General features: G+C 36.7%; 1 protein-coding gene across 7 annotated transcripts in view; it reads left to right on the forward strand.

The window, feature by feature from the left end:
* The window catches only part of LOC127847111 (uncharacterized), a 110,972-nt gene that overhangs the window by 74,860 nt on the left and 18,287 nt on the right, over positions 1–17,825 (forward strand). For all 7 annotated transcript variants that reach the window (XM_052378737.1, XM_052378736.1, XM_052378740.1 and 4 more), the window contains one exon: positions 9,939–10,028. In XM_052378737.1, the coding sequence (XP_052234697.1) occupies positions 9,939–10,028 (90 nt within the window). The remainder of the gene's footprint in view (positions 1–9,938; positions 10,029–17,825) is intronic.

Here is a 17,825-nt window from a genome sequence, read left to right on the forward strand (position 1 = left end):
TTTGCATATGCAAATATGCCCTGTTCAATTGTGTTTTTGCCAGGAAACAGACTTGGGAGTGTCTCAATAAGCCCAGGGCTTTTGAAACAGTCTTTCTCAAACAAGTTTCAACTAAATATCTTGTTAATTAACCTTTTACCACTTAGATACATATTTTGACGCATTTGTCCCATAGAAAGTTACATTTAATTAAAGACCTTTCTTACTAGATTCATGTTTTAAAGGCTTCATTTCCAACCCTAAGAAAGTTATGAGCAGCAAACAGAATAAAACCTGAACAGCCAGTTACTCATAGGCTGTTCTGGTTTTATGCTGTTTGCATATAGCCATTTTCACTTTGCCTCAGAGTGGGAAAGGGTGTAATGCACACCATTATTGAATTGTTCAACTGGCTTAGATAATGTGCACCATTTTTTATGGCGTATGACAATTGCAAAATGGATGGCATGTGTCTTATAGCACATTCATAATTGTAGGAGTGATTTAAAGACATTTTATTAAAGCCACACACCTTGAAATGAAAGTAAATTTAAGTATAAAAAAGAAACATGTTTTATCTATGCCAATTAGAACAAATATGGTGGTTTTAAGGTAGAAATCCGTCTTTTTTTAGCTTTAAAACCTTAAAATAATCGCGTTTGTTGAAATGGATGTATACGTCGAGAAATCCTACTTAAAAGCGGTACCATTTGAAAAATAATAAATTACTTGCTAACTAGGGTATAGATTTAATTCTATGCCAATTAAAATATATCTGGTGGTTACAAGGTAGAAATCGGTCATTTTTGTCGAAATGGACATATACGTATAGTAATCCTACTTTCGGTTGTTAAATGTTAAAAAATAATAAATTACTTGCTAACTAGGCTATAGATTTAATGACAATTTTGCACACTTTCAGATTGCATCTATATGTATTGATTAACATGTATTTCATTTCAATGTGTGTAGCTTTAATGTCCAATATATCATCATAATTATAGATGTAATCATATTATTTAAAAAGAATTCAGTTGTTTATGTTTATTAAAAGTCTACACCCGGTGGTTATTCAGGGAAACAAAAACAGGAAATATAAGATTTGTATAACAATTGCAGGCATATTATTATGAGCTGCATTCTAAGAAAACTGGGCTTAATGCTTGTGCGTAAAGTGTCATCCCAGATTAGCCTGTGCAGTGCGCACAGGCTAATCAGGGACGACACTTTCCGCCTAAACTTGATTTTCGGTAAGAGGAGACTTCCTTGAAACTTAAAATACCATAAAAGCAGAGTGTCATCCCTTAATAGCCTGTTCGAACTGCACAGGCTAATCTGGGATGACACTTTACGCTCATGCATTATGCCCAGATTTCTCAGAATACGACTCATATTATTATCACATTAAAAAAAAATTGGTGTAAGTATATTTATTTAATACATTGTAAGTTATAGATGGAAAGACTAACAGTTTAATTTGGTTAATGTTAGTTACATACAATGTAAAATCTATATCCTGGCCTTGTTAAAGGCCAACAATGAGCTGTCATTTTCTGGCCTAAGCAGGTGTTGAATGTGCTGGTAGCTGTAGCTGTATCAAATGTGGAGGCCGTGTTGTTGATATTCTCAGGCTCTGTTATCGTGAGTGATGTTTCAGTTAGTGACTTTCACTTAGGGGCCTGTGTCTGGGGGTGTGGGCTCAATGTAATAGTGTTGGTAGCTGTTGTTGTTGTTGTGATGTTATAGATGGGTATTTCTGATGGTGTGATTCTGCTTTGGGAAAAAATGTGTGGGATGTCTTAATATTATATTATCAATTATTATCAATAAAGTGTTGTGTTTAGAATAGTGGAAATTCTAGCGGTTTCGTTATTGAACATTGAATTGTACTTTATCAGCGAAATTAGATTCAATATTTTTATGATTTTAATCAGTTATTCCAAAAGAATTCAAGAAATGAAACTAAAATAGACATCCTGGAGTTATGACTTTTTCTGAAGGAAGAATATTGATTTAAGATGTTGATAACAATGTTGTTCCTTATATTTCTTTTACAAATTTTTCCTTGTGTTCGGAATTTTTCTTGAGGGGCATTGTACAAAGTAACATAAATGTGAGAATTAACTGTTTTTGGATTTTATTATTTAGCATTTATGCCAATCTTATGATGTGAAGTTATTGAAAAATTATATTTTATTTATTTAAAAAGCAGAAAAATGCATTGATAGTAAAAAAGATTTACATATACTTTTAAAACATGTACCTTACCAAATATGAATGTAAGTATCTGTAAAGGACAGTTTTTTAACCATAATTTTGAACACATTTATGATGGTTTTTGTTTCTGAGTTCACTTGAGGATAATATTTTGTGTGTAATGATTCATATTTACAGCTATTCTTGAGCCGTGCTCTGTGAAAAGGGGGTTTAATGCATGTGCGTAAAGTGTCGTCCCAAATTAGCCTGTTCAGTCCGCACAGGCTAATCAGGGATGACACTTTCCACTTTTATGGTAATTTTTTGTTTGAAGCAAGTTTCTTCTCAGTGAAAATCTAATTTAGTCGGAAAGTGTCATCCCTGATTAGCCAGTGCGGACTGAACAGGCTAATCTGGGACGACACCCACAGAGCATGGCGCATATTGGTTTGGATTTTATGGATTAGCTTCATTTGTTTGCTGTAGATTTTGAATCAGTGATAGTTTTTAGACCATGCAATTATAACAGGTTTTGCTCTTAATTGTGTAATTGTTTATTCATTTCATTTTTGCCGTCTGCTGTTCTAAACACTAATTGATATATATGTCAGACATGTTTTTACATGTTGTTTGCACTGACTTAGTGTAAGAAGTTTGAAATTTCTTATATGAAAGACTTGCCATTGTCATTTACTTAAGTAAGCTGTAAAGTTAAAAGTAACATTAATACTCAAAATCAACGGATATTTCACAGTAAAATATTTCATTAAATGAAGCTTAACAAACGCTAACTTGGTACATAAACATGTGTTTAATATATATCGTCCCGCAAAGAAACAAAAACGAGCATGTTGTATCTTGTTAAATCTATGTTACCAGACCACATATAGCATTGAAATTTTGGCTATTGCTATAAGGAACATTAATTTTTAGCTCGGCTGTTTCGGAGAAAACCCGAGGTATTGTCATAGCCAGCTCGCCATCAGCCGTCCGCCGTAGGCATCGTGCTAAAACCTTAACATTGGCTCTAAATGCTTCCACCTACAACTTTGAAACTTCATATGTAGATGCACCTTGATGAGTTCTACACGCCACACCCATTTTTGGGTCACTAGGTCAAAGGTCAAGGTCACTGTGACCACTAATATAAAACTTTAACATAGGCTCTAAAATCAAAGTGCTTCCACCTACAACTTTGAAACTTCATATGTAGATGCACCTTGATGAGTTCTACACGCCACACCCATTTTTGGGTCACTAGGTCAAATGTCAAGGTTGCTGTGACCTCTAATATAAAATGTTAACATAGCCTCTACAATAAAAGTGCTTCCACCTACAACTTTTAAACTTCATATGTACATTCACCTTCCTCATTGCTACACGCCACACCCATTTTGAGCTTGGCTGTTTTTGGAGAAAACCCGAGGTATTGTCATAGCCAGCTTGCCGTCCGCCGTAGGCGTCGTGCTAAAACCTTAACATTGGCTCTAAAATCAAAGTGCTTCCACCTACAACTTTGAAACTTCATAAGTAGATGCACCTTGATGAGTTCTACACGCCACACCAAATTTTGGGTCACTAGGTCAAAGGTCAAGGTCACCGTGACCTTTAACAAAAAATTAAAAAAAATCTGACAAGCTTTCGCAGCCGAGCGTTGGCACCCATTATGCACAACAATTTGTCCTCACCATATGTAAATACTATTTTGGTTTTAAAACTGTCATGCACAGGCTATGCATAATGCCATACATAAATCCCCTAAAGTGTCCTCCCACTAAGGCTAATCAGGGATGACAATTTCCACAAAGACTGAATTTTTATGTCCCCCACTATAGTAGTGGGGGACATATTGTTTTTGCCCTGTCTGTTGGTTGGTCTGTCTGTCTGTCTGTTTGCGCCAACTTTAACATTTGCGATAACTTTTGCAATATTGAAGATAGCAACTTGATATTTGGCATGCATATGTATCTCATGGAGCTGCACATTTTGAGTGGTGAAAGCTCAAGGTCAAGGTCATCCTTCAAGGTCAAGGGTCAATATATATGGGTCAAAATTGCTAATTTAATGTACACTTTTGCAGTATTTCAATATTGAAGATAGCAACTTGATATTTGGCATGCATGTGTATCTCATGGAGCTGCACATTTTGAGTGGTGAAAGGTCAAGGTCAAGGTCATCCTTCAAGGTCAGAGGTCAAATATATGTGGCCAAAATCGCTCATTTTATGAGTACTTTTGCAATATTGAAGATAGCAACTTGATATTTGGCATGCATGTGTATCTCATAAAGCTGCACATTTTGAGTGGTGAAAGGTCAAGGTCAAGGTCATTCTTCAAGGTCAGAGGTCAAATATATGTGGCCCAAATCGCTTTTTTATGAATACTTTTGCAATATTGAAGATAGCAACTTGATATTTGGCATGCATGTGTATCTCATGGAGCTGCACATTTTGAGTGGTGAAAGGTCAAGGTTAAGGTCATCCTTCAAGGTCAATTATATGGGTCAAAATTGCTCATGTAATGTCACTTCTGCAATATTGAAGCTTGCAATTTTATATTTGAAATGCATGTGTATCTCATGGAGCTGCACATTTTGAGTGGTGAAGGGTCAAGGTCAAGGTCATCCTACAAGGTCAAACGTCATATAGGGGGACATTGTGTTTCACAAACGCATCTTGTTGTTTAAATGAAAAAGTACATAGAACGGGAAAGTGTTTCTGCATATTAGCCTGTGCCGATTGCATATGATTTAATTAGGACATTACTTCTTTCACAGACAATTCACTGGTTAGACTTTCCACCTAGACTGTTTTTTCGTTTAAATGAAAAATTCCATCAAAGGGGAAATTTTACTACTGATTAAGCTTTGTTACTTAGGACGACACTTCTGACATATTGCATTAATGCTGTAGGTGTAATATTTTTACACAAGAAAGTCTTGTTAAACTTGTGCACTATCATTCAAGGATTTTACACAGATTTGTTACTTTATTTTTGTACCTGTTCATACTGGTAACACATATTGGACGCCATTTTTCCTATAAACATTCTCTTGATGCCATTTTTATTGAATATTTATTGCACAAAATTGCTCAACCATCATACATGTATGATAAATATCAAATAATGATAATTAATAAAAAAAAAAATTTGCTATTTGTTTTAGAAAAAGTACAATATTTAGTCAAATTGTACTGAACAATCACACGATGAAACACAATTTTACAAGATGATTCAAGAATTAAAAAGAATTTGGAGACATGAAATTGATTGAAGAATGAATAATAAAACATATATTTTATTAGATAATTTGTCATCAACTTCCTTATGGCCAATGGATCAGTTGTTATCACATGTTGACAAGAGAAAAAATTGACAATCAGTCGTCGTCTTGTGTGCCAATTATAAACCGCTGATAATAAACTTCAATTGCTAAAAAGAAATATGGCCATTACAGGCAAGATAACAAATTATTTTACATTGAATTTGTTCTGCGATAAAGGTTCATTTTCTGTGAAAGATAGGGTCTCAAAGGATTTTCGTCAAAGAGGAAGTGCTACTGTCGGTGTTTTTTTTAACTCTTTGGATTAATTTTGATTGGTCAAGGGGATGATGTCCATATTATAATGCATAACTGTGCAGTTTGTAAAAGGGTCTCAAAGGATTTTAATGCAATAGGAAGTCCTAATGACGGTGTTTTTTTAAAACAATTTTGGCTAGTTTGTTTAATCAATCGCTTTGGTGCCAATATTATAATTTCCATAATTTTGCATTTTTTTAATAGGGTCATGAAGGATTATCATCCGATAGGAAGTGCTTTTGTGGGTAATTTTTGTAACTTTTGGGGGTTGATTTTTTTTGGTCAAGGGAAGTGAAGCCAGTGTAGTTAAGTAAAACTGCACGCAATTCAGTTATTACTCACCGAGTCTTCTGAAAGAGTAGAAGAGGCTACATTTCTACTAGGAGGCTGATAGAGGCAACATTTAATGGAGGGTATAGTGTGTTATTGATCGTTACGTTTTGATGTAATATTTAGAATATTTCAAATTCATGTTAAAAAAAGAAGTAAAATGTAAAAAACACATAATGCTATAATTACTTTTGAATTGATCGGATGACATTTGTCAGCAAATTTATTTTAAACCTATTTATTTTAGCTTGATTGCATCGAAAGCCTAAGGCTTATATAAATGCTCTCGAGTCGGTTTCCTGGGCCTAGAACCAGTACCTGGTGTCTTTGGGGGAGATCTTAAGAACGCTCCCACAGTGAGGATGGAACCCATGTCCTCCCAGTCGCTAGGCAGACACCATATCCATAACACCACGGCGACCCAGCAAATTTATGGGAAAGTCATTATCCAGGATGTTTCTTTTTTAAAATGTAGAAAAAATGTGTACATTTTCATGTTACTTGCTTGTCCTTTTAGTAGCAAATTTGAAGATAGATGGTGCATTTTGTAAGAATTGATCACCATTGATAGGTATGTTGCCCTGGAGGGCATAGTGACATTTAAATAAACTTCCAGCACTTTTGACAAAGTATTATGCAAAGACGTTAGTAAGTCTTATTTAATGACAGTAATCCTGATGCGGGACAAGTAATTAATTTTCAATTAACCACATAGGGGTTATGTGTTTTCTTTTGTTTTCAATAAAAATATAATACAAGAATTGGACTTAAATTCTTCTGGAGCTATAAAGACAGCTTACATGAATATGTCAGAATATTGAAGTGTTATAATGGAGCAGTTAATAAAATAAAATAAAAAAATAAATAAAATAAAACATTTCGATGATTGTCTGAGGAATAAAAGGCTATGGATCGTCGGTTTTTATCGTTCCCGCCGTTCATGTTTTACGATGAGGAGCCAGAGATTGATTGGAGAATCCCAGGTAACCAAGTTATGTTGCCATAGCAACCATGTACTATGTTGTCATGTTGCTGACCAGATGAGTTGTCATAGTTACATTTTACTATGTTGTTTATTTGTTTACGTTGCCATAGTTTCTGTGAAATGTTGTTGTTGTTGTTGTTGTGTTTATATCAAATTTTGAGTTGCCATAACTACTTAGCACTGTGTCATCATGCTTCTTTTTTGTGCAATTTCATCAAATATTTTCTTTTTTGTCATCATTTAAACTTGCTTTTTTGCAAACATACTTAAATATATGCATGCTGTGCTGTTTGAATTGTTAAGTTATGGTAAATGGTCTATCCTTAGGCCCACTGCATTATTTTGATGCAGTAGGCATATATTAATGGTAATGCACAGTTTAAAAGATTATATTGTTGAGCTGGCAGGGTACTCTTAAGAGTAAATCAAACTGACTGGCCTGTACCAACATGGGGGCCAATTTTGAAATCTGCTTTGTGTTCATCTCTTTTTACCATTGTTTCATCATCTAATTACTTTTGACACAAATATTGTGGATTTGTCAAAACGATCATCAGGGACAAAGGGATGTCAAGAAACTAATGTTACAACATTTAAGCAAGCATTAAACCCTTGCTTAATTGCTTGTTAGCAGTATAACATGTTTAAGATGAGGTACTTTCTGTACATCTGTCAGTTCAAATTATCATTTACACTGGGCCAGAATGCTGCAGCGTTTTGACAAGTTGTTCCAAATGCGTGGTAATGACTGTCAGCATATGAATAGCAAGATGTATACTGCTGTCATGTGGCAATGTTGTAAGGTAGATTTTTGTAAAATAAAATTATTGTATAGCTTGACATTATGGACCTGGCACTCATAAACTCAATAACCATAAATGATACGCTTGGATTAATGTTTCCTATGTTTGCTTGTTTCATTTATTTGCATTCGGTATGTTCTTACATGTTTTTCACAAGTTTAATGAGACAATATTAAGCACTATACTAAGTGAAGTACGATTTTATCAAAAGTATGTCGATATCTCCAAGGTCAAGCTCACACTTGGAGTTCAAAGGTCAAAAGCTTGTTTAAAATCCCTGCCAGTACTGAAACTAACTTATTCCCTGTAATGGTACTGTAACCCTTTTCCACTTAGATACGTATTTTGAAGTGTAGAAGAAGAACTTTTATTTCGACAAATACATATTTACACAGTTGAAATAGGACGTTATGGTCCTTGTTCAACATATATCATATCATTCATATATTCATAATACATGGTGTTGCATAAAAAACGTTATGGTTGAATAAACGATAATGTTCTGATACAAATACTACATATCGCATCCACTCGAGATTCAAAATCAATTTTCTAAAGAAAACATACAGTATTTACACAGCATATTATAATTTGATATTTCAATATTTCTATTTGAAAAACATGGTCTATAAAAAGTGTTAATAAAAATAACAGTTTAAAAATAAATAAATTTGTTAACAAACTGTATGTTCTTCACATATAATGATGTAATATTCACATAACATGATGTAATATTCATATTATATTACGAAAACATAAGTACAATAATTCTAATGTGATGAGACTTGAATAGACATATATTAATGTATTTAGTCTCTTAGAAAGTTATATTTAATTGAAGACCTTCCTTACTGTATTCGAGTTTTAAAGGCTTCATTTCCAACCCTTAGATACTGCATGATGAGCAGCAAACAGCATAAAACCTGAACAGACTGTGAGTTACTCGCAGGCGTTTCTGGTTTTATGCTGTTTGCACATAGCAATTAACACTTTGCCTCTAAGTGGAAAAGGGTTAATGAAATGTTCAATGGCAGGTTAATATTGGAGAGTAATACTAGTCTCTTGATTGTTGTGAATGACAGCATAAATGAAGTAATACATTTTTGTTTAACCCTTTCCCCATAAGAAGCGAAGTGAAAATGACTTTTGCAGCCAGCATAAAACCAGAACAGCCTGCGAGTAACTCGCAGTCTGTACAAGTTTTATGCTGTTTGCTGCTCATCAGCAACTTATGGTTGGAAATGAAGCCTTTAAAACTTGAATCTTGAACTTTCCAAGGGACCACAAATATGTCAAAATACGTATCTATATCTTACAGTATTATTTTGATGATTAAATCTCTTTAAAAAGTGCTCTCTAGACTTCATTTAATGATATGTTAACCCTTTCCCACGCAGAAGCAAAGTGAAAATGGCTTTGTGCGAACAACATAAAACCAGAACAGCCTGCAAGACACTCACAGTCTGTTCAGATTTTATGCTGTTTGCTGTTGGAAGGGTTGGAAATGAAGCCTTTAAAACTTGAATATAGTAAGAAAAGTCTTTGCTTATATTTAACTTTCTAATCTGGATCCAAACTGTTTGCAAAGGCCTTTGAAATTCGGTTCCAGCGCTGAAAGGGTTAACCCTTTACCACTTAGAAAGGTATTTTGACGCATTTGATGTGCCTTAGAAAGTAAAATTAAATTAAAGACCTTTCTTATAAGACGTTTTAAAGGCTTCATTTTCAACCCTTAGTTACTGATGAGCAGCAAAAAGCATTAAACCTCAGGCTGTTTTGGTTTTATGATGTTTGCACATGGTCATTTTCACTTTGCTTCTTAAGTGGGAAAGGTTTAACCCTTTCAGTGCTTGAACCGAATTTTGAAGGCCTTTGCAAACAGTTTGGATCCACAGAACGTGGCGTCTCATCAGGATCCAAACTGTTTGCTATTCTGATAGTATTCTTTGAAAAAAAATCGAAGAAAATGCTAATTTTATAAATGGAGCAGACGACATTTTAGCAGACGACAAATTTCCCAGCAAACAAAGGTTAAAGATGTTCACAGTGTCTCTGTGTGATTACAGGTTCCCTGCACTCCTCCTTCTCCACGGTGGCTCGCAGTATACGCTTCATCCAGGGAGCCCAGACCCAGGCGCAGGCTCCTGTATCGCCTGGTAAGTTCAGCTGTAACATAACAGACCCGTTCTGGGAAAACTAGGCTTAAAGCATGTGCCTATATTGTCAAACCACTTTACAGTCTGCACAGGGAAAACTAGGCTTAAAGCATGTGCCTAAATTGTCGTACTACTTTACAGTCTGCACTGGGAAAACTAGGCTTAAAGCATGTGCCTAAATTGTCGTACTACTTTACAGTCTGCACAGGGAAAACTAGGCTTAAAGCATGTGCCTAAATTGTCAAACCACTTTACAGTCTGCACAGGAAAAACTAGGCTTAAAGCATGTGCCTAAATTGTCGTACCACTTTACAGTCTGCACTGGGAAAACTAGGCTTAAAGCATGTGCCTAAATTGTCGTACCACTTTACAGTCTGCACAGGGAAAACTAGGCTTAAAGCATGTGCCTAAATTGTCGTACCACTTTACAGTCTGCACTGAGAAAACTAGGCTTAAAGCATGTGCCTAAATTGTCGTACCACTTTACAGTCTGCACAGGGAAAACTAGGCTTAAAGCATGTGCCTAAATTGTCGTACCACTTTACAGTCTGCACAGGGAAAACTAGGCTTAAAGCATGTGCCTAAATTGTCGTACCACTTTACAGTCTGCACAGGGAAAACTTGGCTTAATGCATGTGCCTAAATTGTCGTTCTACTTTACAGTCTGCACTGGGAAAACTAGGCTTAAAGCATGTGCCTAAATTGTCGTTCTACTTTACAGTCTGCACAGGAAAAACTAGGCTTAAAGCATGTGCCTAAATTGTCGTTCTACTTTACAGTCTGCACTGGGAAAACTAGGCTTAAAGCATGTGCCTAAATTGTCGTTCTACTTTACAGTCTGCACAGGAAAAACTAGGCTTAAAGCATGTGCCTAAATTGTCGTACCACTTTACAGTCTGCACTGGGAAAACTAGGCTTAAAGCATGTGCCTAAATTGTCGTACCACTTTACAGTCTGCACTGGGAAAACTAGGCTTAAAGCATGTGCCTAAATTGTCGTACCACTTTACAGTCTGCACTGGGAAAACTAGGCTTAAAGCATGTGCCTAAATTGTCGTACCACTTTACAGTCTGCACAGGGAAAACTAGGCTTAAAGCATGTGCCTAAATTGTCGTACTACTTTACAGTCTGCACTGGGAAAACTAGGCTTAAAGCATGTGCCTAAATTGTCGTACTACTTTACAGTCTGCACAGGGAAAACTAGGCTTAAAGCATGTGCCTAAATTGTCGTACCACTTTACAGTCTGCACTGGGAAAACTAGGCTTAAAGCATGTGACTAAATTGTCGTACTACTTTACAGTCTGCACAGGGAAAACTAGGCTTAAAGCATGTGCCTAAATTGTCGTACCACTTTACAGTCTGCACAGGGAAAACTAGGCTTAAAGCATGTGCCTAAATTATCGTACTACTTTACAGTCTGCACAGGGAAAACTAGGCTTAAAGCATGTGCCTAAATTGTCGTACTACTTTACAGTCTGCACAGGGAAAACTAGGCTTAAAGCATGTACCTAAATTGTCGTACTACTTTACAGTCTGCACAGGGAAAACTAGGCTTAAAGCATTTGCCTAAATTGTCGTACCACTTTACAGTCTGCACAGGGAAAACTTGGCTTAATGCATGTGCCTAAATTGTCGTACTACTTTACAGTCTGCACAGGGAAAACTAGGCTTAAAGCATGTGCCTAAATTGTCAAACCACTTTACAGTCTGCACTGGGAAAACTAGGCTTAAAGCATGTGCCTAAATTGTCGTACTACTTTACAGTCTGCACAGGGAAAACTAGGCTTAAAGCATGTGCCTAAATTGTCGTACCACTTTACAGTCTGCACAGGGAAAACTAGGCTTAAAGCATGTGCCTAAATTGTCGTACCACTTTACAGTCTGCACAGGGAAAACTAGGCTTAAAGCATGTGCCTAAATTGTCGTACCACTTTACAGTCTGCACAGGGAAAACTTGGCTTAATGCATGTGCCTAAATTGTCGTACTACTTTACAGTCTGCACAGGGAAAACTAGGCTTAAAGCATGTGCCTAAATTGTCGTACTACTTTACAGTCTGCACAGGGAAAACTAGGCTTAAAGCATGTGCCTAAATTGTCGTACCACTTTACAGTCTGCACAGGGAAAACTTGGCTTAATGCATGTGCCTAAATTGTCGTACTACTTTACAGTCTGCACAGGGAAAATTAGGCTTAAAGCATGTGCCTAAATTGTCGTACTACTTTACAGTCTGCACAGGGAAAACTAGGCTTAAAGCATGTGCCTAAATTGTCGTACCACTTTACAGTCTGCACTGGGAAAACTAGGCTTAAAGCATGTGCCTTAATTGTCGTACCACTTTGCAGTCTGCACAGGGAAAACTAGGCTTAAAGCATGTGACTAAATTGTCGTACCACTTTACAGTCTGCACAGGGAAAACTTGGCTTAATGCATGTGCCTAAATTGTCGTACCACTTTACAGTCTGCACAGGGAAAACTTGGCTTAATGCATGTGCCTAAATTGTCGTACTACTTTACAGTCTGCACAGGGAAAACTAGGCTTAAAGCATGTGCCTAAATTGTCGTACTCCTTTACAGTCTGCACTGGGAAAACTAGGCTTAAAGCATGTGCCTAAATTGTCGTACCACTTTACAGTCTGCACTGGGAAAACTAGGCTTAAAGCATGTGCCTAAATTGTCGTACCACTTTACAGTCTGCACAGGGAAAACTAGGCTTAAAGCATGTGCCTAAATTGTCGTACTACTTTACAGTCTGCACTGGGAAAACTAGGCTTAAAGCATGTGCCTAAATTGTCGTACTACTTTACAGTCTGCACAGGGAAAACTAGGCTTAAAGCATGTGCCTAAATTGTCGTACCACTTTACAGTCTGCACTGGGAAAACTAGGCTTAAAGCATGTGACTAAATTGTCGTACTACTTTACAGTCTGCACAGGGAAAACTAGGCTTAAAGCATGTGCCTAAATTGTCGTACCACTTTACAGTCTGCACAGGGAAAACTAGGCTTAAAGCATGTGCCTAAATTGTCGTACTACTTTACAGTCACACAGGGAAAACTAGGCTTAAAGCATGTGCCTAAATTGTCGTACTACTTTACAGTCTGCACAGGGAAAACTAGGCTTAAAGCATGTGCCTAAATTGTCGTACTACTTTACAGTCTGCACAGGGAAAACTAGGCTTAAAGCATGTGCCTAAATTGTCGTACCACTTTACAGTCTGCACAGGGAAAACTTGGCTTAATGCATGTGCCTAAATTGTCGTACTACTTTACAGTCTGCACAGGGAAAACTAGGCTTAAAGCATGTGCCTAAATTGTCAAACCACTTTACAGTCTGCACTGGGAAAACTAGGCTTAAAGCATGTGCCTAAATTGTCGTACTACTTTACAGTCTGCACAGGGAAAACTAGGCTTAAAGCATGTGCCTAAATTGTCGTACCACTTTACAGTCTGCACAGGGAAAACTAGGCTTAAAGCATGTGCCTAAATTGTCGTACCACTTTACAGTCTGCACAGGGAAAACTAGGCTTAAAGCATGTGCCTAAGGCCACGGCTTTTATATTTCTTGGTTTACAAAACCGCCGACCCTAATTTTTGGAAAAAGGGAAAAAAAATAAAATCGGAAAATCGTCTTTTTTTTAAATATTTTATTCCCGACCGCACTGCAAAACGAGCGAAACGAGAAAAAAAAACGATCCGGTTTGAGTACGGTTGCGAATAAAATCAAGTAAGTACTATCAACGATTGGTTCACATATATTGCAGAGATCGGGATATTTTTCAATGTGACACATTATGTACCAGTCCTTTTATGGGCACTTCTCAAAATTTATTTCGGGTAAAAATTACAGACAATAAGAAAATCAGCGTCAGTAAAATGTCGACCCCATCAAAATTTATTTCTGAGTCTGTGACGCAACTATATTGTTTAACATGTAAATTATATTAAACAAACCCGATATTATAGTAGATAAAAAAGTATTTGATAATTAGTATAAATAATCCAATAAAACACTGCCATTATTTACGATATATGTGTTTAGGAATTTTGTAAACACGTCCGCCATAGTTTATAGGAACTGTACAGAAAGTTTGGAAATCGGAACAAATCGGTATATCTCGGAAAATCATTGATAAATGTATTTGTCGTTTCAATGCTTAGGGCCGAGTAATTTCGGCAAATCGGAACTTAACTTGCGTAAAACACTAGCTCAATTAACCATTAAACTCCGCCTCCGTTCTCGGCAAAAGATTCGAAGGCGGAGCTATGCACGTGCTTTTATTAAATTGGAGGATTGCAATTGAGAAACAAACACACGATTGGTTCGGCATGTTGATTGCTAGACAAAGGAAGCCAATTTTTTCGGCGCGAAATTTGTCGCTTTATTGCTTCCGACAGAAAGCGGCTTTCCTTTGATGACGTCAAACTGTCAATTCACACAGACTGCACATTTTCGGAAGACTTTAACTGACTCCTTGTTTACAATTCCGGTAAAAAAAACACTTGCTAACATTAAACTTTGGATTAAATTATCAAAATAAAGCAAAAGCGAAGTTGACAAATATGATTAAATTAATTCGCATCAGTTCAAATAAGACGTTTTGCGTTGTAAATCAACGAGTTTTCATGACAACAATAACTTTGACAAACATTACCGCGACGAGGCATGGATCGATCTACCTCGATTTTTTTTCATGTACGATCTCATAAGTCGAGTAAGAGCAAACACATACCGGGTAATTTGTGTATGAGTAGTTTATCTTATATAAGATTTATGCAACGGGCATTGCATTGCGTAATGAAGCGCATCGAATTATGGAAATGAAGCGCAGTTTTTCGTTTTAATGGGAGAAGAACGCATGTCATGTAATGGAGTGTTTAAAATTGCCTGATGTTACAAAAGGTGCTTTTAGGACTCATTTCATTTGAAGATATAGATGTGTTTCATTGCATAATTTGATTTTTTGTCTCTGTGTTAAGGTTATAAAAGATATGTTGTCTTTGTTCTGATGTTATTAGTATTAACTTTTTTTTCCGATGTTTTTTTTTTTTTTTTTTTTCGACCGCCCGATGGACCATTGTCAAAATAATTTTTGTAAACCAATAAAAAAAAAAGTCGTGGCCTAAATTGTCGTACCACTTTACAGTCTGCACAGGGAAAACTTGGCTTAATGCATGTGCCTAAATTGTCGTACTACTTTACAGTCTGCACAGGGAAAACTAGGCTTAAAGCATGTGCCTAAATTGTCGTACCACTTTACAGTCTGCACAGGGAAAACTTGGCTTAATGCATGTGCCTAAATTGTCGTACTACTTTACAGTCTGCACAGGGAAAACTAGGCTTAAAGCATGTGCCTAAATTGTCGTACTACTTTGCAGTCTGCACAGGGAAAACTAGGCTTAAAGCATGTGCCTAAATTGTCGTACCACTTTACAGTCTGCACTGGGAAAACTAGGCTTAAAGCATGTGCCTAAATTGTCGTACCACTTTGCAGTCTGCACAGGGAAAACTAGGCTTAAAGCATGTGACTAAATTGTCGTACTACTTTACAGTCTGCACAGGGAAAACTTGGCTTAATGCATGTGCCTAAATTGTCGTACCACTTTACAGTCTGCACAGGGAAAACTTGGCTTAATGCATAAGAGTAAAGTGTTGTCTCAAATAAGCCTGTGCAGTCGGCACAGGCTAATCAAGTATGACACTTTCTGCTTTTATGGAATCATTTAAAGGAGGGTTTTTTCGTAACAAAAATCCGGTGCAGGAAAGTGTTGTTCCTGATTAGCCTGTGCATACTGCACAGGCTTACCCTATATGAGACATACATGCACATTTAAGAAGCCCAGTTGTCCCAGAACATGGCTCATTGTTATCCTGGGACCCTTTCAACAAATTGTTCTTAGACATGAGCATGATATAGAATTGACTTTGATCTAGGGTCATGCCCCTCACCCCCATCTCTCACAGTTTGTATGTGACCCATTTGATGCAAAATTTTAACTTTTGCTTGAATTAATGGTTTTAAAAGTTCAGGGATGAATTTCTTTCAAACATTTGCTATGATAGCAAAACAGGATGAACATGTGAACAAGCTAATATTTTTTCAGTAAGAGCTATGTTGTGTCAACAAAGTTTAGAGGGATGCAAAGTGTGTTGATGTTTTTTTCAATTGGAAAATACAGAGATAAGAATTTCCAGCAAGTTCATTGGTTATAATTCTTGATAAATTGATAAATGGGGCAAACAAAAAATTATTTGAAAGAAAAGAAATAGACGAGATGCGAACACACTTATCAAGTACACACAAATATGACATAGCGTATTAAGGTGACTTATTCACAGATTTGCAAAAGGGCAATAAAACAAACATGGCACATCTTCAAAAGAGAATGAACAAAATCTATCAAAAACAAAAATAAAATCCTGACCACGGAAAAAGCTGTTGAGACTAAGGACAAACCTGATGAGACTATGGACAAACCTGATGAGATAAAAGACAAACCTGATAATACTATGGACAGACCTGATGAGACTATGGACAAACCTGATGAGACTTAGGACAAACCTGATGAGACTATGGACAAACCTGATGAAACTATGGACAAACCTGATGAGACTATGGACAAACCTGATGAGACTATGAACTAACCTGATGAGACTATGGACAAACCTGATAAGACTATGGATAAACCTGGTGAGACTATGGGCAAACCTGATGAGACTATGGACAAACCTGATGATACTATGGACAAACCTGATGAGACTTTGTACAAGCCTGATGAGACTATGGACAAACCTGATGAGGCTATGGACAAACCTGATGAGGCTATGGAAAAACCTGATGAGACTGAGGCCAAATCTGACGAGACTTTGGACAAAACTGATGAGACTATGGACAAACCTGATGAGGCTATGGACAAACCTGATGAGACTATGGACAAACCTGATGAGACTATGGGCAAACCTGATGAGACTATGGACAAACCTGATGAGACTATGGGCAATCATGATGAGGCTATAAACAAACCTGATGAGACTATGGACAAACCTGATGAGACTTTGGACAAAACTGATGAGACTATGGACAAACCTGAGGAGACTATGGACAAACCTGATGAGATAATAGACAAACCTGATGAGACTATGGACAAACCTGATGATACTATGAACAAACCTTATGAGACAATGGACAAACCTGATGAGATAATAGACAAACCTGATGAGACTATGGACAATTCTGATGAGACTATTGACAAACCTGATGAGATAATAGACAAACCTGGTGAGACTATGGACACATCTGATGAGACTATGGACCAACCTGATGAGACTATGGACAAACCTGATGAGACTATGGACAGACCTGATGAGACTATGGACAAACCTGATGAAACTAAGGACAAACCTGATGAGGCTATGGACAAACCTGATGAGACTATGGACAAACCTGATGAGACTATCAACAAACCTGATGAGACTATCAACAAACCTGATGATACTAAGGACAAAAAGGTGGTCATGCTATCGAGGCTCAGAAAATCACCGTGTATAAAAAAATGCATTTTATATCCCTTTACCAATTAGATATGTATTTTGACACATCTGTAGTCCCATAGAAAGTTACATTTAATTAAATACATTTCTAACTAGATTAAAGTTTCAAAGGCTTCATTTCCAACCCTTAGATACTGATGAACAGCATTGCAAATAGCCATTAAAACTTTGCTTCTGAGTGGGAAAGGGCGAAGTTGCATAAACATATAATGCAATTGCAAATTAAAATAATTGATATTATTGTTTAG

Source organism: Dreissena polymorpha, chromosome 10 (assembly GCF_020536995.1).
Source record: "Dreissena polymorpha isolate Duluth1 chromosome 10, UMN_Dpol_1.0, whole genome shotgun sequence".
Taxonomy (NCBI): Eukaryota; Metazoa; Mollusca; class Bivalvia; order Myida; family Dreissenidae; genus Dreissena; species Dreissena polymorpha.